The sequence below is a fragment of the Bombina bombina genome, chromosome 4 (genome assembly GCF_027579735.1).
Source record: "Bombina bombina isolate aBomBom1 chromosome 4, aBomBom1.pri, whole genome shotgun sequence".
NCBI classification, from domain to species: domain Eukaryota; kingdom Metazoa; phylum Chordata; class Amphibia; order Anura; family Bombinatoridae; genus Bombina; species Bombina bombina.
The window spans coordinates 781,026,005-781,050,788 of NC_069502.1; the positions used below are offsets into that span (position 1 = coordinate 781,026,005).

The 24,784-nt window shown below is 41.8% G+C and overlaps 1 protein-coding gene across 1 annotated transcript in view; it reads left to right on the top strand.

Annotated features, from left to right (window-relative positions):
* Positions 1–24,784, top strand: part of NUP133 (nucleoporin 133) — a 750,179-nt gene that overhangs the window by 387,583 nt on the left and 337,812 nt on the right. The window contains exon 16 of the mRNA XM_053712280.1: positions 6,288–6,384. Coding sequence (XP_053568255.1) covers positions 6,288–6,384 — 97 coding nt within the window. The remainder of the gene's footprint in view (positions 1–6,287; positions 6,385–24,784) is intronic.

Sequence of the window (24,784 nt, forward strand, 5' to 3'; positions counted from 1 at the left end):
CTCCGTTGGTGGCTGTCCCTGGACAACCTGTCACAAGGGATGACATTCCGCAGACCGGAGTGGGTCATCGTCACGACCGACGCCAGTCTGATGGGCTGGGGCGCGGTCTGGGGATCCCTGAAAGCTCAGGGTCTTTGGTCTCGGGAAGAATCTCTTCTACCGATAAATATTCTGGAACTGAGAGCGATATTCAATGCTCTCAAGGCTTGGCCTCAGCTAGCGAGGGCCAAGTTCATACGGTTTCAATCAGACAACATGACAACTGTTGCGTACATCAACCATCAGGGGGGAACAAGGAGTTCCCTAGCGATGGAAGAAGTGACCAAAATCATTCTATGGGCGGAGTCTCACTCCTGCCACCTGTCTGCTATCCACATCCCAGGAGTGGAAAATTGGGAAGCGGATTTTCTGAGTCGTCAGACATTGCATCCGGGGGAGTGGGAACTCCATCCGGAAATCTTTGCCCAAGTCACTCAGCTGTGGGGCATTCCAGACATGGATCTGATGGCCTCTCGTCAGAACTTCAAAGTTCCTTGCTACGGGTCCAGATCCAGGGATCCCAAGGCGGCTCTAGTGGATGCACTAGTAGCACCTTGGACCTTCAAACTAGCTTATGTGTTCCCGCCGTTTCCTCTCATCCCCAGGCTGGTAGCCAGGATCAATCAGGAGAGGGCGTCGGTGATCTTGATAGCTCCTGCGTGGCCACGCAGGACTTGGTATGCAGATCTGGTGAATATGTCATCGGCTCCACCTTGGAAGCTACCTTTGAGACGAGACCTTCTTGTTCAGGGTCCGTTCGAACATCCGAATCTGGTTTCACTCCAGCTGACTGCTTGGAGATTGAACGCTTGATCTTATCGAAGCGAGGGTTCTCAGATTCTGTTATCGATACTCTTGTTCAGGCCAGAAAGCCTGTAACTAGAAAGATTTACCACAAAATTTGGAAAAAATATATCTGTTGGTGTGAATCTAAAGGATTCCCTTGGGATAAGGTTAAGATTCCTAAGATTCTATCCTTCCTTCAAGAAGGATTGGAAAAAGGATTATCTGCTAGTTCCCTGAAGGGACAGATTTCTGCCTTGTCTGTGTTACTTCACAAAAAGCTGGCAGCTGTGCCAGATGTTCAAGCCTTTGTTCAGGCTCTGGTTAGAATTAAGCCTGTTTACAAACCTTTGACTCCTCCTTGGAGTCTCAACTTAGTTCTTTCAGTTCTTCAGGGGGTTCCGTTTGAACCCCTACATTCCGTTGATATTAAGTTATTATCTTGGAAAGTTTTGTTTTTAGTTGCGATTTCTTCTGCTAGAAGAGTTTCAGAATTATCTGCTCTGCAGTGTTCTCCTCCTTATCTGGTGTTTCATGCAGATAAGGTGGTTTTACGTACTAAACCTGGTTTTCTTCCAAAAGTTGTTTCTAACAAAAACATTAACCAGGAGATTATCGTACCTTCTCTGTGTCCGAAACCAGTGTCAAAGAAGGAACGTTTGTTGCACAATCTGGATGTTGTTCGCGCTCTAAAATTCTATTTAGATGCTACAAAGGATTTTAGACAAACATCTTCCTTGTTTGTTGTTTATTCCGGTAAAAGGAGAGGTCAAAAAGCAACTTCTACCTCTCTCTCTTTTTGGATTAAAAGCATCATCAGATTGGCTTACGAGACTGCCGGACGGCAGCCTCCCGAAAGAATCACGGCTCATTCCACTAGGGCTGTGGCTTCCACATGGGCCTTCAAGAACGAGGCTTCTGTTGATCAGATATGTAGGGCAGCGACTTGGTCTTCACTGCACACTTTTACCAAATTTTACAAGTTTGATACTTTTGCTTCTTCTGAGGCTATTTTTGGGAGAAAGGTTTTGCAAGCCGTGGTGCCTTCCATTTAGGTGACCTGATTTGCTCCCTCCCTTCATCCGTGTCCTAAAGCTTTGGTATTGGTTCCCACAAGTAAGGATGACGCCGTGGACCGGACACACCTATGTTGGAGAAAACAGAATTTATGTTTACCTGATAAATTACTTTCTCCAACGGTGTGTCCGGTCCACGGCCCGCCCTGGTTTTTTTAATCAGGTCTGATAATTTATTTTCTTTAACTACAGTCACCACGGTACCATATGGTTTCTCCTATGCTAATATTCCTCCTTAACGTCGGTCGAATGACTGGGGTAGGCGGAGCCTAGGAGGGATCATGTGACCAGCTTTGCTGGGCTCTTTGCCATTTCCTGTTGGGGAAGAGAATATCCCACAAGTAAGGATGACGCCGTGGACCGGACACACCGTTGGAGAAAGTAATTTATCAGGTAAACATAAATTCTGTTTTATGCTTACCAGATAAATTCCTTTCCTTCCGGATAGAGAGAGTCCAAGTTCCTGTGTCCATTTTTTCTTGTCTATGGGGTGGTCCCCTATTATTTATTTCTCCTACATTGGTGTGTCCGGACCACGGCTTCATCCTTACTTGTGGGATATTCTCATTCCCTACAGGAAATGGCAAAGAGAGCACACAGCAAAGCTGTCCATATAACCCCCCCTCTGGCTCCGCCCCCCAGTCATTCTCTTTGCCGCTCTGAACAAGTAGCATCTCCACGGGGATGGTAAAGAGTATGTGGTGTTAGATTCGATACTTATGCTTCTTCGGAGGCTATTTTTGGGAGAAAGGTTTTGCAAGCTGTGGTGCCTTTCGTTTAGGTTACCTGACTTGTTCCCTCCCTTCATCCGTGTCCTAAAGCTTTGGTATTGGTTCCCACAAGTAAGGATGAAGCCGTGGACCGGACACACCAATGTAGGAGAAAACAGAATTTATGTTTACCTGATAAATTTCTTTCTCCTACGGTGTGTCCGGTCCACGGCCCGCCCTGGCTTTTAGTCAGGTTTAAAATTTTTATTTTTCTGTACACTACAGTCACCACGGCACCTTATAGTTTCTCCTTTTTCTCCTAACCGTCGGTCGAATGACTGCGGGGCGGAGCCAGAGGGGGGGCTATATGGACAGCTTTGCTGTGTGCTCTCTTTGCCATTTCCTGTAGGGAATGAGAATATCCCACAAGTAAGGATGAAGCCGTGCACCGGACACACCGTAGGAGAAAGAAATTTATCAGGTAAACATAAATTCTGTTTTTATTTTTCTGGCACCATTTAAACTCTGTTTCTCCTACTTTTCCTTGTTCCCTCAGCAGAATGACTGGGGTAATGAGGAAGTGGGAGAGATATTTAAAGAGACAGTCAAGTCAAAAATAAACTTTTTATGATTCAGATAGGGCATGCAATTGAAACAACTTTCCAATTTACTTTTATTACCAATTTTGCTTTGTTCTCTTGGTATTCTTAGTTGAAAGCTAAACCTAGGAGGTTCATATGCTAATTTCTTAGACCTTGAAGGCCGCCTCTAATCTTAAAGCATTTTGACAGTTTTTCACCACTAGAGGGAGTTAGTTTATGTGTTTCATATAGATAACATTGAGCTCAGGCATGTGAAGCTCCTAGGAGTGAGCACTGATTGGCTAAAAATGCAAGTCTGTCAAAAGAACTGAAATAAGGGGGCAGTTTCCAGAGGCTTAGATACAAGGTAATTACAGAGGTAAAACGTGTATTATAATTGTGTTTATGCAAAACTGGGGAACGGGTAATAAAGGGATTATCTACCTTTTTAAACAACAAACATTCTGTTGTTTACTGTCCCTTTAAGCCTTTGGATGGGGTGTCTTTGCCTCCTCCTAGTTGCCAGGTGTTGTATTTCCCAACAGTAAGGAATGAAGCCGTGGACTCTCCCTATCCGGAAGGAAAGGATTTAATCTGGTAAGCATAAATTATGTTGTTTTTTTCATGTTCTTTGCACAGCATATTTATAGCCATACAGCCATACCGCCATACCATGAAGATCAATCAAATTTTAAATTTATGTCCAGTTTGTTATTCCAAAAAGTAAACTACCTGTAGGTGTCACCTTTATCCAAGAAATTACATCTGTCAGTTGTGAACCTTGCAGAGACTTGAGCATAAACTGTCTCCTTTAATGCTGGGTCATGTGGATTTAGGACCCTGTGAATAGGACATAGACTGTGTACATCTTTTGAAGTTCCAGGAAACATATGACATCGTTATGGTACTTTGTGGTGTCAGGCCTCTTTTGCTGTCGAAAATCCTTTAAAGCTCTGCAAAATATATTATTGTTTGTTTACAAAACTGTCAGAGAGATTATATCTGTTGTACTCAAGTCTCACCTACTCTGGTAACTTGGACTAGGGTTGGTACAAACTTCCAGGGAGATGATATATCTTGTACTCCAGTATATTGTTGGTGTTGCAAAACGTCCAGGGAGATATCTAGTCTCACTTGTTGTGATAACTTGGGTTAGATTAAACTGGCTTAGAGATTCTTACTCCAACAAGAAATTGTAAACAATGAGATTACATTAATGAATTGGTCCCCCCTTGGAATCTCAATTTTAGTTTTGGATTCCTTTTGTCAAGCTCCATTTGAACCATTTCCAGTGGTTTTGTTTACACTTCTCACTTTAAAAATAGTATTCTTGGTGGCAATCACTTCTGCAAAAAGGTTGTTACATTCTCTTTCTTGGAAACCTCCTTATACTTAATTTTCATCATAAAGTGGTTCTTAGACCCCTTCCTTCCTTTAGACCAAATGTTTTGTCGAAAGATAATCTAAATCTGGAGAATGTACCTCCAACTTTTTGCAGCATTCCACCCTCTCCTCTTGAACATCATTTTCACATTCTGGATGTCAAGAGAACTCTTCAGATTTATATTGAGTGAATTTAATCGTGGAGAATTTGATGAACGTGATAATTTTTTCATCCTGTTTCAAGAAAAATCAAATGGTAATAAGTCCTGTAAATAATCTTTGTTGTGTGTACTGTTTGAATTGGAGGTGCATATTGGGCTACTGCAGCTGTTCTCTCATGAACATCGATTATAATAAGAAGAGTTCTTATAAATGTTTCAGAATCGCCCAAAATACTAGAATTCTTCTCAACCAGAGGAGACACTGATTTTAGGGTTTTTACCCTGCAAAATGCAAACACATTGGTTTAGTTTTCTCCTACACTCAGTTGGGGTTTCATCTTATTAGGTAAGGGAATTTGAGAACATTAGTGGCTGTTGCTGCAGGAAAAAGAATATCTGAAGAAAATATCTGTGCGAAATTTGGCAAATTTTGCTCAGTTGTATTTAAAGTGATTAACATAGAAGTGATTATTTTGAGGTTTGAGTCCAGTTACTGTAGTTCTGCCCAATTACTGACCCAGATGTAGCTCAGACCAGCTCAGCTGGGACCATTATGTCCTTTTGTACGGTTATACAGAGAGGTCAGTCTGGCTATGGACTAATTGACTGATAAATGTTTGTATTTAGTATTCCCATCGTGCTGGATAAGCCTAGTATGTTACCTGTAAAGTATAGGCAGCCAGAAAGAATAGCAAATTAAAGGGAAATCGGGAGCAAGCCAAATGTCATAACCTGACGGACAGTAACCACAGAAACACAACCCAGAATCAAGGTCAGTAGAGCCAGAATCCAGGTATCAGTACCCTAATCAATATGAAGAATAATCCAAAAATTAGCAGAAACCGCATTAGCAGACCAGCAGAATGCACCTAGGATACAGTTATCACAAATGGGCTCCAAATAGAGAGGCATTGACGTCTCTTCATGCCAAAAAAAAACTAAAACAATATATGATGTATGTAATAAAAGAACCATTTCCAGAGAGAGACATAGATGACACAACTAGTAAGACAGTGACCCAGTAACACAAAAAAGAGCCTGATAAGCTGCATCTTCTTTAAGTGGATGGGGTTTTTTTTATAGGGGAACATGACAACTTTATGTCTCAGTTATATCTTTGCTCTGTCTTTTTGGTAATTACATTTCTTCAGAGCGTTGGATAACAGGTAAGTCCAGTCCAAAGTCTTTTAAAATCTTGGACAATAGCCCCGCCCATAGCTTTCTTGTGCCATCAGACATTCTTGAGCTGAGAACTGTATGTGTGTGTCTACACTGTTATGCAGTCTGTACACTTACTACTTTACATTGTAGCAAAGTGTCATTTCTTCAGTGTTGTCACATGAAAAGATATAATAAAATATTTACAAAAATGTGAGGGGTGTAGTCACTTTTGTGAGATACTGTATGTATACAGTAGATATGTGTGTTTGTGTATATATAAATATTGAACACACTGTCAATTACATTTTTTTGTCTGTGGGCTACTTGGTTTTCTTCTCTAACTGGTTTATTGACACGCATGTGTATGTTTGTTTTTATTTTATTTTTTTCAAGGATATGCTACACGCTGCTTGTCAGTATCGACAAAATAAAAACTCGTTGTATAAAAAGGAAGAACCTGGGAATGAGCCGGAACATATTCCATGGACTGGTAATTAAAAATATAAATATTTTATTTTTATTATATCATATTTAAAAAGATGAAATATTTGCTTATTGTGAGCTACTGAGAAATAGCTTAATTTCAAATCCAAAATTTCAGGTTTATGCTTAAATCTTCGTTGCACATTGATTTATTTTGAATGACTTCTACTTGCACATTTGTTGCAGTGCTATATTTTTACACACATTTATTTGATAATGGATAGCTCCAGAATAAGTCATTTTCAGGGGTGGGAAATAAACATAGTTTTTAGTTGCATAGATAAGTCTTATCCAAGAGCCCTTTGTGTTGCAAAAAAACGGAAAGGTTAGAGGGGTAGTGTATGATCATCAAAATGTATCCTATCATGATTGTGCATCCTTAAAGGACCAGTAAATACAGTAGATTTGCATAATCGGCAAATGCATAATAAAAAGAGAATGCGATAGCACTTAGGCTGAACTTCAAATGATTAGTAGATTTTTTTTTCTGACAGATTTCAGTCATGTCCATTTCCACTCCTTCTGCATCATGTAACAACCATCAGCCAATCACAAATGCATATACGTATATTCTGTGAAATTCTAGCACATGCTCAGTAAGAGCTGGTGACTCAAAAAGTGTAAATCTAAAATGACTGTGCACATTTTGTTAATGGAATTAAATTGGAAAGTTGTTCAAAATTGCATGCTGTATCTGAATCATAAACGTTTATTTCTTTTTCAAGATAACGATGAGTCCACGGATTTCATCCTTGTGGGATATCGCCTCCTGGTCAGCAGGAGGAGGCAAAGAGCACCACAGCAGAGCTGTATAAATAGCTCCTCCCTTCCCTCCCAACCCAGTTATTCTCTTTGCCTGTGTTAGTTAGATAGGAGATGGCAAAGTGAGGTGTTAGTGAAGATTCTTCAATCAAGTGTTTATTATTTTTTAGGTGGTGCCACTGAGTGCTACTTTGCGCTAGGGTGTAGCCTAGACCAGATCAGTCTCTTCAGTAAAAAGAGAAGCATTTGGTGGCTTTAAAGCAATGGGAACTTTTGGGACATAATTCTCACTGTGCCTCCCATATACTGTTGCTGCCCTATTCGGGGAAAAAACTCTGAGGGACCTTACTCAGTATTTTCCTTGTTATCCTCAGGTTCATATGAGCAGTAGGACTTCACACACCTGGGAGCTGCCTTTGCTGTCGGCAGCTGCTGAGGTAAGTGCCATTTTGTATTTCTGGGCCGGGATATACTCTTAGAGGATATTAAGAACTCGGCAGATGTGACCACTCATGTTGTGAATACAAGCCCTTTGAGAAAGAGATGGGTTTTTAATTAAGGTATGTTTTACTTTTAGACCGCACATGTAAAAATCTCCCGGCGGTTTCATGATCTACAGGCCGCCCGGGAGATGGCTCTGTTGATATTTCCCTAGGTGGGATAATTGACTCAGGGCCTGGGTTCCGATTCCCCTTGATAATCTGTCACATCTACCGGCGGTTACATAATAGAGCAATGCCGACCGGGAGATGCCTAATGGGCGATTTTGTTCGCTATGCTTCAGGGTTGTTAAGCGCCTTTTTTACGTTATCGTGCACTTTAGCTCATCTCCCGGCGGTTACAGAAAATAATTTTGACCGAGAGATGATTGCGTGGTTAACTTCCATATACGCCCACAAAGGGCGGTCCTTGGAGGCGTCTTTCACATTGCGCGTCTTTTGTTGTCTCCCGGCGGGTCAATAATTCTATCTTGCCGACCGTGAGTTATCTGCTGTGTTTAAACATTCTAGAACTACTGTTTAAATAACACGCTATTGATCATCTCCCGGCGGTTCAATAAGATCAGTACATGCCGACTGGGAGATGACTGAGTGGTAAATTCTACATACGCCCACTAATGGCGGTCTTTGCAGGCGTCTCTTACATTGGCGCCTTTTCTTTTACAAAGATATGACGAGTCCACGGATTTCATCCTTACTTGTGGGATATTAACCTCCTGCTAACAGGAAGCAGGAAGTGGCAAAGAGCACCACAGCAGAGCTGTATATATATATATAGCCCCTCCCCTTCCTCTGCACCCTCAGTCATTCTCTTTGCCTGTGTTATACTAGGAAGACATGGTAAAGTGAGGTTTTAGTTTCTTCAATCAAGAAGTTTTTTATTTTAAATGGTACCGGTGCATACTTTTTTCCTCAGGGGGATATGGAAGAAGATTTCTGCCCTGAGGTTTGATGATCTTGGCATTTGTAACTAAGATCCACGCTGGTTCCCACAAGACTTCTGAAGGTAACCATGAGACATCTTCAGTGTGGAGACGGGTTTCATGCTACAAGCAGCATTAAGGTATGTGCAGCCTTTTCTCTTACTTGGTGTATCCAGTCCACGGATTCATCCTTACTTGTGGGATATTCTCAATCCCTACAGGAAGTGGCAAAGAGAGCACACAGCAAAGCTGTCCATATAGCTCCCCTCAGGCTCCGCCCCCCCCAGTCATTCTCTTTGCCGCTCTAACAAGTAGCATCTCCACGGGAGGGTAAAGAGTTTGTGGTGTTAGATTTGTAGTTTTTATTTCTTCAATCAAGAGTTTGTTATTTTAAAATAGTGCCGGTTTGTACTATTTACTCTGAGGCAGAAAGTGATGAAGATTTCTGCTGAGAGGAAAAAGATTTTAGCATGTTGTAACTAAAATCCATTGCTGTTCCCACACAGGACTGTTGAGTACCGGAGAACTTCAGTTGGGGGGAACAGTTTGCAGGCTTAACTGCTTAAGGTATGCTCAGTCATTTTTTTCTAACAAGACCTGGTAATGCTAGAAGACTGACAGAAATCCCCATGAGGGAAGGTAAGCCATTTTCTGAGACGCTGTATAGAAGGATGGCTTCAGTTAAGGGCTTAAATACTGGTAGACACTTTGATGGGCTAAATTGATTACTTTATTAGTGTAATCTTATATTTGTTCAAGTGTTTGAAACGTTGGAAACACTTTTGGGGTTTTTATTACGCCTGTCATATTATAAAACACCTAATCTGACTCAGGAAGGCCCCATAACTCTGGAATGAAGAGGGAGGGGGCCTCATTTTCGCGCCTCAGTTGCGCAGTTGATTTACAAGACAGCTTCATGCAGCTTCACGTGTAGAGTCCTGAGAGTGCAGGAGGACATCAGGGAGGCTTAATTTTCTTCTACAAATAACCCTAAAGGAAGGTAGGGCCACAGCAAAGACTGTGGCACCGTGCTGTAGTGGGTTAAACCGGTTATTTACTTCAATTTGCTCTGGTTTGGGCAATAAGGGGTTAATTGATTTGAAAATTTGTGTGCAATCATTTAAAAGCATTAGGATCATGTGGTGAACATTTCATAAAGATCAGATGTTTTTTGGTGATTTGGTAAAAAAGTGTGTGCTTTTTATTATTTAAAGACACAGTAACGTTTTTTTTCAAAAAGTGATTTTTTTCTGTATTGTAGTGCTGTCTAAGTCTGTCAAACATGTCTGAGCCTTCAGATAGACCTTGTTCTTTATGTTTAAAAGCCATGGCGGTACCCCCATTGCATTTATGTGTAAAGTGTGCTAAAACATCTAAGCATTTTAAAGACCATCCAGTGACACTTAAAAATGTAGCCCAAGATGATTCCTTAACAGAGGGTAATGAGGATAGTCCTTCTTCCTCTCCCCATGTGTCGACACCAGTTACGCCCGCACAAGCGATGCCTAGTACCTCTAGCGCATTGGCCCCTATTACTTTACAACAATTAGCAGCAGTAATGGATAATTCCCTTGCAGCATTTTTATCCAAACTGCCAGTTTTTCCAAAAAAGCGCAATAGCTCAGTTTTAAATACAGAGGATGAGCAATCAGAAGCTTTGGATGATTTATCTGTAGTACCCTCACAAAACTCAGAAGTAGCAGTGAGGGACGGCCTGTCTGAGGGAGAAATTTCTGACACAGGAAAAGTTTCTCAGCGGGCAGAGTCAGATTCCTTAGCGTTTAAATTTAAGCTGGAACACCTCCGCGTCCTGCTTAAGGAGGTTTTAGCTACGCTGGATGATTGTGACCCCATGGTGGTCCCTGAAAAATTGTGTAAGATGGACAGGTTTTTAGAGGTCCCTGTATACACTGAGGCATTTCCGATCCCAAAGAGGGTGGCGGATATTGTGACTAGGGAGTGGGAGAGACCAGGTGTACCCTTTGTTCCCCCTTATCTTTAAGAAAATGTTCCCCATAAACGACCCCAGGCGGGACGCGTGGCAGACGGTCCCTAAGGTAGAGGGGGCTGTTTCAACACTTGCTAAGCGTACAACTATACCAATAGAGGACAGTTGTGCTTTCAAAGATCCTATGGATAAAAAATTGGAAGGATTGCTGAAGAAAATTTTTGTTCAGCAAGGTTTTCTTCTTCAACCAATTGCCTGCATTATTCCGGTAACTACTGCAGCGGCTTTTTGGTTCGAGGCCCTGGAGGAGTCGCTCCAGAGGGAGACTTCATATAGGTCATGGATAGACTTCATGCTCTAAAGCTGGCTAATTCTTTTATCACTGATGCCGCTCTCCAATTAGCTAAACTAGCTGCGAAAAACTCAGGTTTCTCCAACATAGGTGTGTCCGGTCCACGGCGTCATCCTTGTGGGATATTCTCTTCCCCAACAGGAAATGGCAAAGAGCCCAGCAAAGCTGGTCACATGATCCCTCCTAGGCTCCGCCTTCCCCAGTCATTCTCTTTGCCGTTGTACAGGCAACATCTCCACGGAGATGGCTTAGAGTTTTTTGGTGTTTAAATGTAGTTTTTATTCTTCAATCAAGAGTTTGTTATTTTAAAATAGTGCTGGTATGTACTATTTACTCTGAAACAGAAAAGAGATGAAGATTTCTGTTTGTAAGAGGAAAATGATTTTAGCAACAGTTACTAAAATCGATGGCTGTTTCCACACAGGACTGTTGAGAGGAATTAACTTCAGTTGGGGGAAACAGTGAGCAGACTTTTGCTGCTTGAGGTATGACACATTTCTAACAAGACTTGGTAATGCTGGAAGCTGTCATTTTCCCTATGGGATCCGGTAAGCCATTTTTATTAAATAAGAATAAAGGGCTTCACAAGGGCTTTAAAGACTGGTAGACATTTTTCTGGGCTAAAACGATTGATATATAAGCATTTTTAATACTTCATAGTTTTGAGGAGTTATTTTATTCTTGGGAATTATGTAAAATAACCGGCAGGCACTGTATTGGACACCTTTTTCACTGGGGGCCTTCTCTAATCATAGGCAGAGCCTCATTTTCGCGCCTCTATTGCGCAGTTGTTTTTGGGAAGCAAGACATGCAGATGCATGTGTGAGGAGCTCAGATACATAGAAAAAGCTTACTGAAGGCGTCATTTGGTATCGTATTCCCCTTTGGGCTTGGTTGGGTCTCAGCAAAGCAGATACCAGGGACTGTATAGGGGTTAAATATAAAAACGGCTCCGGTTCCGTTATTTTAAGAGTTAAAGCTTTCAAATTTGGTTTGCAATACTTTTAAGCCTTTAAGACACTGTGGTGAAATTTTGGTGAATTTTGAACAATTCCTTCATACTTTTTCACATTTTCAGTAATAAAGTGTGTTCAGTTTAAAATTTAAAGTGACAGTAACGGTTTTATTTTAAAACGTTTTTTGTACTTTGTTATCAAGTTTATGCCTGTTTAACATGTCTGAACTATCAGATAGACTATGTTCTGTATGTGGGGAAGCCAAGGTTCCTTCTCATTTAAATAGATGTGATTTATGTGACACAAAATTTAGAGAAAATGATGCCCAAGATGATTCCTCAAGTGAGGGGAGTAAGCATGGTACTGCATCATCCCCTCCTTCGTCTACGCCAGTCTTGCCCACACAGGAGGCCCCTAGTACATCTAGTGCGCCAATACTCCTTACTATGCAACAATTAACGGCTGTAATGGATAATTCTATCAAAAACATTTTAGCCAAAATGCCCACTTATCAGCGGAAGCGCGACTGCTCTGTTTTAGAAAATACTGAAGAGCATGAGGACGCTGATGATAATGGTTCTGAAATGCCCCTACACCAGTCTGAGGGGGCCAGGGAGGTTTTGTCTGAGGGAGAAATTTCAGATTCAGGGAAAATTTCTCAACAAGCTGAACCTGATGTGATTACATTCAAATTTAAATTGGAACATCTCCGCGCTCTGCTTAAGGAGGTGTTATCTACTCTGGATGATTGTGAGAATTTGGTCATTCCAGAGAAATTATGTAAGATGGACAAGTTCCTAGAGGTCCCGGGCCCCCCCGAAGCTTTTCCTATACCCAAGCGGGTGGCGGACATTGTAAACAAAGAATGGGAAAGGCCCGGCATACCTTTTGTCCCTCCCCCTATATTTAAGAAATTGTTTCCTATGGTCGACCCCAGAAAGGACTTATGGCAGACAGTCCCCAAGGTCGAGGGGGCGGTTTCTACTCTAAACAAACGCACTACTATCCCTATAGAAGATAGTTGTGCTTTCAAAGATCCTATGGATAAAAAATTAGAGGGTTTGCTTAAAAAGATGTTTGTTCAGCAAGGTTACCTTCTACAACCAATTTCATGCATGGTTCCTGTCACTACAGCAGCGTGTTTCTGGTTCGATGAACTAGAAAGGTCGCTCAATAAAGATTCTTCTTATGAGGAGATTATGGACAGAATTCATGCTCTCAAATTGGCTAACTCTTTTACTTTAGACGCCACTTTGCAATTGGCTAGATTAGCGGCGAAAAATTCAGGGTTTGCTATTGTGGCGCGCAGAGCGCTTTGGCTAAAATCTTGGTCAGCGGATGCGTCTTCCAAGAACAAATTGCTTAACATACCTTTCAAGGGGAAAACGCTGTTTGGCCCTGACTTGAAAGAGATTATTTCTGATATCACTGGGGGTAAGGGCCACGCCCTTCCTCAGGATAGGTCTTTCAAGGCTAAAAATAAACCAGCCCCAAGTGCTACATCCTCTAAGCAAGAGGGTAATACTTCTCAAACCAAGCCAGCCTGGAGGCCAATGCAAGGCTGGAACAAAGGTAAGCAGGCCAAGAAACCTGCCACTGCTACCAAGACAGCATGAGATGTTGGCCCCCGATCCGGGACCGGATCTGGTGGGGGGCAGACTTTCTCTCTTCGCTCAGGCTTGGGCAAGAGATGTTCTGGATCCTTGGGCGCTAGAAATAGTCTCCCAAGGTTATCTTCTGGATTTCAAGGAGCTTCCCCCAAGGGGGAGGTTCCACAGGTCTCAATTGTCTTCAGACCACATAAAAAGACAGGCATTCTTACATTGTGTAGAAGACCTGTTAAAAATGGGAGTGATTCATCCTGTTCCATTAGGAGAACAAGGGATGGGATTCTACTCCAATCTGTTCATAGTTCCCAAAAAAGAGGGAACATTCAGACCAATCTTAGATCTCAAGATCCTAAACAAGTTTCTCAAGGTTCCATCGTTCAAAATGGAAACCATTCGGACAATTCTTCCTTCCATCCAGGAAGGTCAATTCATGACCACGGTGGATTTAAAGGATGCGTATCTACATATTCCTATTCACAAGGAACATCATCAGTTCCTAAGGTTCGCCTTTCTGGACAAGCATTACCAGTTTGTGGCACTTCCATTCGGATTAGCCACTGCTCCAAGAATTTTCACAAAGGTACTAGGGTCCCTTCTAGCGGTGCTACGACCAAGGGGCATTGCAGTAGTACCTTACTTGGACGACATACTGATTCAAGCGTCGTCCCTACCACAAGCAAAGGCTCATACGGACATTGTCCTGGCCTTTCTCAGATCTCACGGGTGGAAAGTGAACGTAGAAAAAAGTTCTCTATCTCCGTCAACAAGAGTTCCCTTCTTGGGAACAATAATAGACTCCTTAGAAATGAGGATTTTTCTGACAGAGGCCAGAAAATCAAAACTTCTAAGCTCTTGTCAAGTACTTCATTCTGTTCTTCTTCCTTCCATAGCGCAGTGCATGGAAGTAATAGGTTTGATGGTCGCGGCAATGGACATAGTTCCTTTTGCGCGAATTCATCTGAGACCATTACAACTGTGCATGCTCAGTCAGTGGAATGGGGATTATACAGACTTGTCTCCGACGATACAAGTAGATCAGAGGACCAGAGATTCACTCCGTTGGTGGCTGACCCTGGACAACCTGTCACAGGGGATGAGCTTCCGCAGACCAGAGTGGGTCATTGTCACGACCGACGCCAGTCTGGTGTGCTGGGGCGCGGTCTGGGAACTCCTGAAAGCTCAGGGTCTTTGGTCTCGGGAAGAATCTCTTCTCCCGATAAATATTCTGGAACTGAGAGCGATATTCAATGCTCTCAAGGCTTGGCCTCAGCTAGCAAAGGCCAAATTCATACGGTTTCAATCAGACAACATGACGACTGTTGCGTATATCAACCATCAGGGGGGAACAAGGAGTTCCCTGGCGATGGAAGAAGTGACCAAAATCATTCAATGGGCGGAGACTCACTCCTGCCACTTGTCTGCAATCCACATCCCAGGAGTGGAAAATTGGGAAGCGGATTTTCTGAGTCGTCAGACATTTCATCCGGGGGAGTGGGAACTCCATCCGGAAATCTTTGCCCAAATTACTCAATTGTGGGGCATTCCAGACATGGATCTGATGGCCTCTCGTCAGAACTTCAAGGTTCCTTGCTACGGGTCCAGATCCAGGGATCCCAAGGCGACTCTAGTAGATGCACTAGTAGCACCTTGGACCTTCAACCTAGCTTATGTATTCCCACCGTTTCCTCTCATCCCCAGGCTGGTAGCCAGGATCAATCAGAAGAGGGCATCGGTGATCTTGATAGCTCCTGCGTGGCCACGCAGGACTTGGTATGCAGACCTGGTGAATATGTCATCGGCTCCACCATGGAAGCTACCTTTGAGACAGGACCTTCTTGTTCAAGGTCCGTTCGAACATCCGAATCTGGCCTCACTCCAACTGACTGCTTGGAGATTGAACGCTTGATTTTATCAAAGCGAGGGTTCTCAGATTCTGTCATTGATAATCTTGTTCAGGCCAGAAAGCCTGTAACTAGAAAAATCTACCATAAAATATGGAAAAAATATATCTGTTGGTGTGAATCTAAAGGATTCCCATGGAACAAGATAAAAATTCCTAAGATTCTATCCTTTCTTCAAGAAGGTTTGGAGAAAGGATTATCTGCAAGTTCTTTGAAGGGACAGATTTCTGCTTTATCTGTTTTACTTCACAAAAAGCTGGCGGCTGTGCCAGATGTTCAAGCTTTTGTTCAGGCTCTGGTTAGAATCAAGCCTGTTTACAAACCTTTGACTCCTCCTTGGAGTCTCAATTTAGTTCTTTCAGTTCTTCAGGGGGTTCCGTTTGAACCCTTACATTCCGTAGATATTAAGTTATTATCTTGGAAAGTTTTGTTTTTGGTTGCAATTTCTTCTGCTAGAAGAGTTTCAGAGTTATCTGCTCTGCAGTGTTCTCCTCCTTATCTGGTGTTCCATGCAGATAAGGTGGTTTTGAGTACTAAACCTGGTTTTCTTCCGAAAGTTGTTTCTAACAAAAACATTAACCAGGAGATAGTCGTGCCTTCTTTGTGTCCGAATCCAGTTTCGAAGAAGGAACGTTTGTTGCACAATTTGGATGTAGTTCGTGCTCTAAAATTCTATTTAGAGGCTACAAAGGATTTCAGACAAACATCTTCCTTGTTTGTTGTTTATTCTGGTAAAAGGAGAGGTCAAAAAGCAACTTCTACCTCTCTCTCTTTTTGGCTTAAAAGCATCATCAGATTGGCTTATGAGACTGCCGGACGGCAGCCTCCTGAAAGAATCACAGCTCATTCCACTAGGGCCGTGGCTTCCACATGGGCCTTCAAGAACGAGGCTTCTGTTGATCAGATATGTAAGGCAGCGACTTGGTCTTCACTGCACACTTTTCCTAAATTTTACAAATTTGATACTTTTGCTTCTTCTGAGGCTATTTTTGGGAGAAAGGTTTTGCAAGCCGTGGTGCCTTCCATCTAGGTGACCTGATTTGCTCCCTCCCATCATCCGTGTCCTAAAGCTTTGGTATTGGTTCCCACAAGTAAGGATGACGCCGTGGACCGGACACACCTATGTTGGAGAAAACAGAATTTATGTTTACCTGATAAATTACTTTCTCCAACGGTGTGTCCGGTCCACGGCCCGCCCTGGTTTTTTAATCAGGTCTGATAATTTATTTTCTTTAACTACAGTCACCACGGTATCATATGATTTCTCCTATGCAAATATTCCTCCTTTACGTCGGTCGAATGACTGGGGAAGGCGGAGCCTAGGAGGGATCATGTGACCAGCTTTGCTGGGCTCTTTGCCATTTCCTGTTGGGGAAGAGAATATCCCACAAGTAAGGATGACGCCGTGGACCGGACACACCGTTGGAGAAAGTAATTTATCAGGTAAACATAAATTCTGTTTTTGCCATCATGGCGCGAAGAGCGCTTTGGCTCAAATCGTGGTCGGCGGATGTGTCGTCCAAAACGAAACTGTTAAATATTCCCTTCAAGGGGAAAACCCTATTCGGCCCAGAGCTGAAAGAAATTATTTCAGATATCACTGGAGGCAAGGGCCATGCCCTTCCACAAGATAGGCCATTTAAGGCCAAAAACAAGGCTAATTTTCGTTCCTTTCGCAACTTCAGGAGCGGACCTGCTGCAACCTCTGCTGCCGCAAAGCAAGATAACTCTTTCTCTCTTTGCTCAGGCTTGGGCAAGAGACGTTCTGATCCCTGGGCATTAGAAATAGTTGCTCAGGGGTACCTTCTAGAATTCAAGGATTCTCCCCCAAGGGGAAGGTTCCACATTTCTCGTTGGTCTTCAGACCAAACAAAGAAACAGGCGTTCTTACGCTGTGTAGAAGATCTTCTAAAAATGGGAGTGATACACCCAGTCCCAATTGCAGAACAAGGACTGGGCTTTTACTCAAACCTGTTCGTAGTTTCCAAAAAGGAAGGAACTTTCAGGCCAATCCTGGATCTAAAAATTCTAAACAAATTCCTCAGAGTTCCGTCTTTCAAGATGGAAACCATTCGGACAATCTTGCAGATGATCCAGGAAGGTCAATATATGTCTACCGTGGATCTAAAGGATGCGTATCTACATATTCCTATCCACAAAGATCACCATCAGTTCCTAAGGTTCGCCTTTCTGGACAAACATTACCAGTTCGTGGCCCTTCCTTTCGGGTTGGCCACCGCTCCCAGAATTTTCACAAAGGTGCTAGGGTCCCTTCTAGCGGTACTAAGACCGCGGGGCATTGCAGTAGCACCTTACCTAGACGACATATTAATACAGGCGTTGTCTTTTCACAGAGCCAAGGCTCATACGGACATTTTTCTGGCCTTTCTAAGGTCTCACGGGTAGAAGGTGAACGTAGAAAAAAGTTCGCTGTCCCCGTTCACAAGGGTTCCCTTCTTGGGAACACTTATAGACTCGGTAGAAATGAAAATCTTTCTGACAGAGGTCAGGAAGTCAAAACTGTTGAATACTTGCCGAGTTCTTAATTCCATTCTTCGGCCTTCTGTGGCTCAGTGCATGGAGGTAATTGGTTTAATGGTTGCGGCAATGGACGTAGTCCCTTTTGCCCGAATTCATCTCAGACCACTGTAACTGTGCATGCTCAAACAGTGGAATGGGGATTACGCAGATTTGTCTCCTCAAATACAAATGGACCAGAAAACCAGAGACTCCCTTCTCTGGTGGTTGTCTCAAGATCACCTGTCTCAGGGAATGAGTTTCCGCAGACCGGAGTGGATCATTGTTACGACCGATGCCAGTCTGTTAGGCTGGGGTGCGGTCTGGAACTCCCTGAAGGCTCAGGGTCTATAGTCTCGGGAAGAATCTCTTCTCCCGATAATCATTTTGGAGCTGAGAGTGATATTCAATACGCTCCAGGCGTGGCCTCAACTAGCGGAGGCCAAATTCATCAGATTTCAGTCGGACAACATCACGACTGTAGCGTACATCAATCATCAGGGAGGAACAAAGAGTTCCCTAGCGATGAAGGAAGTATCCAAGATCATCAAATGGGCGGAGGATCACTCCTGCCATCTATCTGCAATTCACATCCCAGGGGTAGACAACTGGGAGGCGGATTTTCTGAGTCAGACTTTTCAACCGGGGGAGTGGGAACTCCACCCGGAGGTTTTTGTTCAGCTGACCCAACTATGGGGCATTCCAGAATTGGATCTGATGGCGTCCCCTCAGAACACCAAGCTTCCCCTTTACGGATCCAGATCCAGTGATCCCAAGGCGGCATTGATAGATGCTTTAACAGCGCCTTGGTCATTCAGTCTAGCTTATGTCTTTCCACCGTTTCCCCTTCTCCCTCGGCTGGTAGCCAGAATCAAACAGGAGAAGGCTTCGGTAATTCTGATAGCGCCTGCATGGCCACGCAGGACTTGGTATGCAGACCTAGTGGACATGTCATCGGTCCCACCATGGAAACTGCCATCGAGGCAGGATCTTCTAATTCAAGGTCCTTTCAAGCATTCAAATCTAGTTTCTCTGCAACTGACTGCTTGGAGATTGAACGCTTAATTCTAGCTAAGCGTGGGTTCTCTGAATCAGTTATAGATACTCTGATACAGGCCAGAAAGCCTGTCACTAGGAAAATTTTCCATAAGATATGGCGGAAATATCTTTGTTGGTGAGAATCCAAGGGTTACTCATGGAGTAAGGTTAGGATTCCAAGGATATTGTCTTTTCTCCAAGAAGGATTGGAGAAAGGTCTGTCAGCTAGTTCCTTAAAGGGACAGATATCTGCTCTGTCTATCCTGTTACATAAGCGCCTGGCAGCTATACCAGACGTTCAGGTGTTTGCACAGGCCCTAGTTAGAATCAAGCCTGTTTACAAGCCTGTGGCTCCTCCATGGAGTCTAAATTTAGTTCTTTCAGTTCTTCAAGGGGTTCCGTTTGAACCTTTGCATTCCATAGATATTAAGTTATTATCTTGGAAAGTTTTGTTTTTAGTAGCCATTTCTTCTGCTAGAAGAGTTTCTGAATTGTCTGCTTTGCAGTGTAATTCATCCTATCTGGTGTTCCATGCAGATAAGGTTGTTTTGCGTACCAAACCTGGTTTTCTTCCAAAAGTGGTTTCTAATAAGAATATTAACCAGGAAATCATTGTTCCTTCTCTGTGTCCTAATCCAGTTTCTAGGAAGGAACGGCTTTTACACAATCTTGACGTGGTTCGTGCTTTAAAATTCTATTTAAAAGCAACTAAAGATTTCAGACAAACATCATCCTTGTTTGTTGTCTATTCTGGTAAGAGGAGAGGTCAGAAAGCGACTGCTACCTCTCTTTCCTTCTGGCTGAAAAGCATCATCCGATTGGCTTATGAGACTGCTGGACAGCAGCCTCCTGAACGAATTACAGCTCATTCCACCAGAGCTGTGGCTTCCACATGGGCTTTCAAGAATGAGACTTCTGTTGAACAGATTTGTAAGGCAGCGACTTGGTCTTAACTGCATACATTCGCCAAATTTTACAAATTTGATACTTTTGCTTCTTCAGAGGCTATTTTTGGGAGAAAGGATTTGCAAGCAGTGGTGCCTTCCGTTTAGGTTACCTGACTTGTTCCCTCCCTTCATCCGTGTCCTAAAGCTTTGGTATTGGTATCCCACAAGTAAGGATGAATCCGTGGACTGGATACACCAAGTAAGAGAAAACAGAATTTATGCTTACCTGATAAATTACTTTCTCTTACGGTGTATCCAGTCCACGCCCCGTCCTGACAATTAAGTCAGGTTCAAATTTAATTTTTAATATACCTACAGTCACCACTGCACCCTATGGTTCTCCTTTTCTTTCATGTAATTAGCAAGAGTCCATGAGCTAGTGACGTATGGGATATACATTCCTACCAGGAGGGGCAAAGTTTCCCAAACCTCAAAATGCCTATAAATACACCCCTCACCACATCCACAAATCAGTTTTACAAACTTTGCCTCCCGTGGAGGTGGTGAAGTAAGTTTGTGCTAGATTCTACGTTGATATGTGCTCCGCAGCAGGTTGGAGCCCGGTTTTCCTCTCAGCGTGCAGTGAATGTCAGAGGGATGTGAAGAGTATTGCCTATTTGAATTCAATGATCTCCTTCTACGGGGTCTATTTCATAGGTTCTCTGTTATCGGTCGTAGAGATTCATCTCTTACCTCTCTTTTCAGATCGACGATATACTCTTATATATACCATTACCTCTACTGATTCTCGTTTCAGTACTGGTTTGGCTTCCTACTACATGTAGATGAGTGTCCTGGGGTAAGTAAGTCTTATTTTTGTGACACTCTAAGCTATGGTTGGGCACTTTTATATAAAGTTCTAAATATTTGTGTTTAAACATTTATTTGCCTTGATTCAGGATGTTCAATATTCCTTATTTCAGACAGTCAGTTTCATTATTTGGGATAATGCATTTGAATAATCAATTTTTTTCTTACCTTAAAATTTGACTTTTTTCCCTGTGGGCTGTTAGGCTCGCGGGGGCTGAAAATTCTTCATTTTATTGCGTCATTCTTGGCGCAGACTTTTTTGACGCAAAATTTTTTTTCTTATTTCCGGCGTCATACTTGTCACCGGAAGTTGCGTCATTTTTGACGTTTTTGCGCCAAAAGTGTCAGCGTTACCGGATGTGGCGTCATTTTTGGAGCTAAAAGCATTTAGGCGCCAAATAATGTGGGCGTCTTTTTTGGCGATAAAAAATATGGGCGTCATTATTGTCTCCACATTATTTAAGTCTCATTGTTTATTTGCTTCTGGTTGCTAGAAGCTTGTTCACTGGCATTTTTTCCCATTCCTGAAACTGTCATTTAAGGAATTTGATCAATTTTGCTTTATATGTTGTTTTTTCTATTACATATTGCAAGATGTCTCAGATTGACCCTGAATCAGAAGATACTTCTGGAAAATCGCTGCCTGATGCTGGATCTACCAAAGTTAAGTGTATTTGCTGTAAACTTGTGGTATCTGTTCCTCCAGCTGTTGTTTGTAATGAATGTCATGACAAACTTGTTAATGCAGATAATTATTCCTTTAGTAATGTTACATTACCTGTTGCTGTTCCATTAACATCTAATACTCAGAGTGTTCCTGTTAACATAAGAGATTTTGTTTCTAAATCCATTAAGAAGGCTATGTCTGTTATTCCTCCTTCTAGTAAACGTAAAAGGTCTTTTAAAACTTCTCATTTTTCAGATGAATTTTTAAATGAACATCATCATTCTGATAATGATTCCTCTGGTTCAGAGGATTCTGTTTCAGAGGTTGATGCTGATAAATCTTCATATTTATTCAAAATGGAATTTATTCGTTCTTTACTTAAAGAAGTCTTAATTGCATTAGAAATAGAGGAATCTGGTCCTCTTGATACCAAATCTAAACGTTTAAATAAGGTTTTTAAATCTCCTGTAGTTATTCCAGAAGTTTTTCCTGTCCCTGATGCTATTTCTGAAGTAATTTCCAGGGAATGGAATAATTTGGGTAATTCATTTACTCCTTCTAAACGTTTTAAGCAATTATATCCTGTGCCATCTGACAGATTAGAGTTTTGGGACAAAATCCCTAAGGTTGATGGGGCTATCTCTACTCTTGCTAAATGTACTACTATTCCTACGGCAGATAGTACTTCCTTTAAAGATCCTTTAGATAGGAAAATTGAATCCTTTCTAAGAAAAGCTTACTTATGTTCAGGTAATCTTCTTAGACCTGCTATATCTTTAGCGGATGTTGCTGCAGCTTCAACTTTTTGGTTGGAAGCTTTAGCGCAACAAGTAACAGATCATAATTCTCATAGCATTGTTAATCTTCTTCAACATGCTAATAATTTTATTTGTGATGCCATCTTTGATATCATTAGGGTTGATGTCAGGTATATGTCACTAGCTATTTTAGCTAGAAGAGCTTTATGGCTTAAAACTTGGAATGCTGATTTCTTTCATGTAATTAGCAAGAGTCCATGAGCTAGTGACGTATGGGATATACATTCCTACCAGGAGGGGCAAAGTTTCCCAAACCTTAAAATGCCTATAAATACACCCCTCACCACACCCACAATTCAGTTTTACAAACTTTGCCTCCTATGGAGGTGGTGAAGTAAGTTTGTGCTAGATTCTACGTTGATATGCGCTCCGCAGCAGGTTGGAGCCCGGTATTCCTCTCAGCGTGCAGTGAATGTCAGAGGGATGTGAGGAGAGTATTGCCTATTTGAATGCAATGATCTCCTTCTACGGGTCTATTTCATAGGTTCTCTGTTATCGGTCGTAGAGATTCATCTCTTACCTCCCTTTTCAGATCGACGATATACTCTTATATATATATATATATATACCATTACCTCTGCTGATTTTTGTTTCAGTACTGGTTTGGCTTTCTACAACATGTAGATGAGTGTCCTGGGGTAAGTAAGTAAGCTTATTTTCTGTGACACTCTAAGCTATGGTTAGGCACTTTTTTTATAAAGTTCTAAATATATGTATTCAAACATTTATTTGCCTTGACTCAGGATGTTCAACATTCCTTATTTTCAGACAGTCAGTTTCATACTTGGGATAAATGCATTTGTTTCAATCATTTTTTCTTACCTTAAAAAAATTGACTTTTTCCCTGTGGGCTGTTAGGCTCGCGGGGGCAGAAAATGCTTCTTTTCTCCAACATAGGTGTGTCCGGTCCACGGCGTCATCCTTACTTGTGGGATATTCTCTTCCCCAACAGGAAATGGCAAAGAGCCCAGCAAAGCTGGTCACATGATCCCTCCTAGGCTCCGCCTACCCCAGTCATTCTCTTTGCCGTTGTACAGGCAACATCTCCACGGAGATGGCTTAGAGTTTTTTAGTGTTTAACTGTAGTTTTTATTATTCAATCAAGAGTTTGTTATTTTAAAATAGTGCTGGTATGTACTATTTACTCAGAAACAGAAAAGAGATGAAGACTTTTTATTGCGTCATTCTTGGCGCGGACTTTTTTGGCGCAAATTTTTTTTTCTGTTTCCGGCGTCATACGTGTCGCCGGAAGTTGCGTCATTTTTTGACGTTTTTTTGCGTCAAAAATGTCGGCGTTCCGGATGTGGCGTCATTTTTGGCGCCAAAAGCATTTAGGCGCCAAATAATGTGGGCGTCTTTTTTGGCGCTAAAAAATTTGGGCGTCATTTTTGTCTCCACATTATTTAAGTCTCATTATTTATTGCTTCTGGTTGCTAGAAGCTTGTTCACTGGCATTTTTTTCCCATTCCTGAAACTGTCATTTAAGGAATTTGATGAATTTTGCTTTATATGTTGTTTTTTTCTTTTACATATTGCAAGATGTTCCACGTTGCAACTGAGTCAGAAGATACTTCAGGAAAATCACTGCCCAGTGCTGGAGCTACCAAGCTAAGTGTATCTGCTATAAACTTTTGGTATCTGTTTCTCCAGCTGTTGTTTGTATTGCATGTCATGTCAAACTTATTAATGCAGATAAAATTTCCTTTAGTACTGTTACATTACCTGTTGCTGTTCCGTCAACATCTAATTTTCAGAGTGTTCCTGATAACATAAGAGATTTTATTTTTTAAATCCATTAAGAAGGCTATGTCTGTTATTTCTCCTTCTAGTATACATAAAAGTCTTTTAAAACTTCTCTTTTTTCAGATGAATTTTTAAATGAACATCATCATTCTGATACTGATAATGGTACTTCTGGTTCAGAGGTTTCTGTCTCAGAGGTTGATGCTGCTAAATCTTTGTATTTGTTCAAGATGGAATTTATTCGTTCTTTACTTAAAGAAGTATTAATTGCATTAGAAATAGAGGATTCTGGTCCTCTTGATACTAAATGTAAACGTTTAAATAAGGTTTTTAAATCTCCTGTAGTTATTCCAGAAGTGTTTTCTCTCCCTGATGCTATTTCTGAAGTAATTTCCAGGGAATGGAATAATTTGGGTAATTCATTTACTCCTTCTAAACGTTTAAGCAATTATATCCTGTGCCATCTGACAGATTAGAGTTTTGGGACAAAATCTCTAAGGTTAATGGGGCTGTCTCTACTCCTGCTAAACGTACTACTATTCCTATGGCAGATAGTACTTCATTTAAGTATCCTTTAGATAGGAAGATTGAATCCTTTCTAAGAAAAGCTTCTTATGTTCAGGTAATCTTCTTAGACCTGCTATATTTTTAGCGGATGTTGCTGCAGCTTCAACTTTTTGGTTAGAAGCTTTAGCGCAACAAGTAACAGATCATAATTTTATAGCATTATTATTATTCTATAACATGCTAATAATTTTATTTGTGATACCATCTTTTGATATCATTAGAGTTGATGTCAGGTATATGTCTCTAGCTATTTTAGCTAGAAAAGCTTTATGGCTTAAAACTTGGAATGCTGATATGTCTTCTAAGTCAACTTTGCTTTCCCTTTCTTTCCAGGGTAATAAATTATTC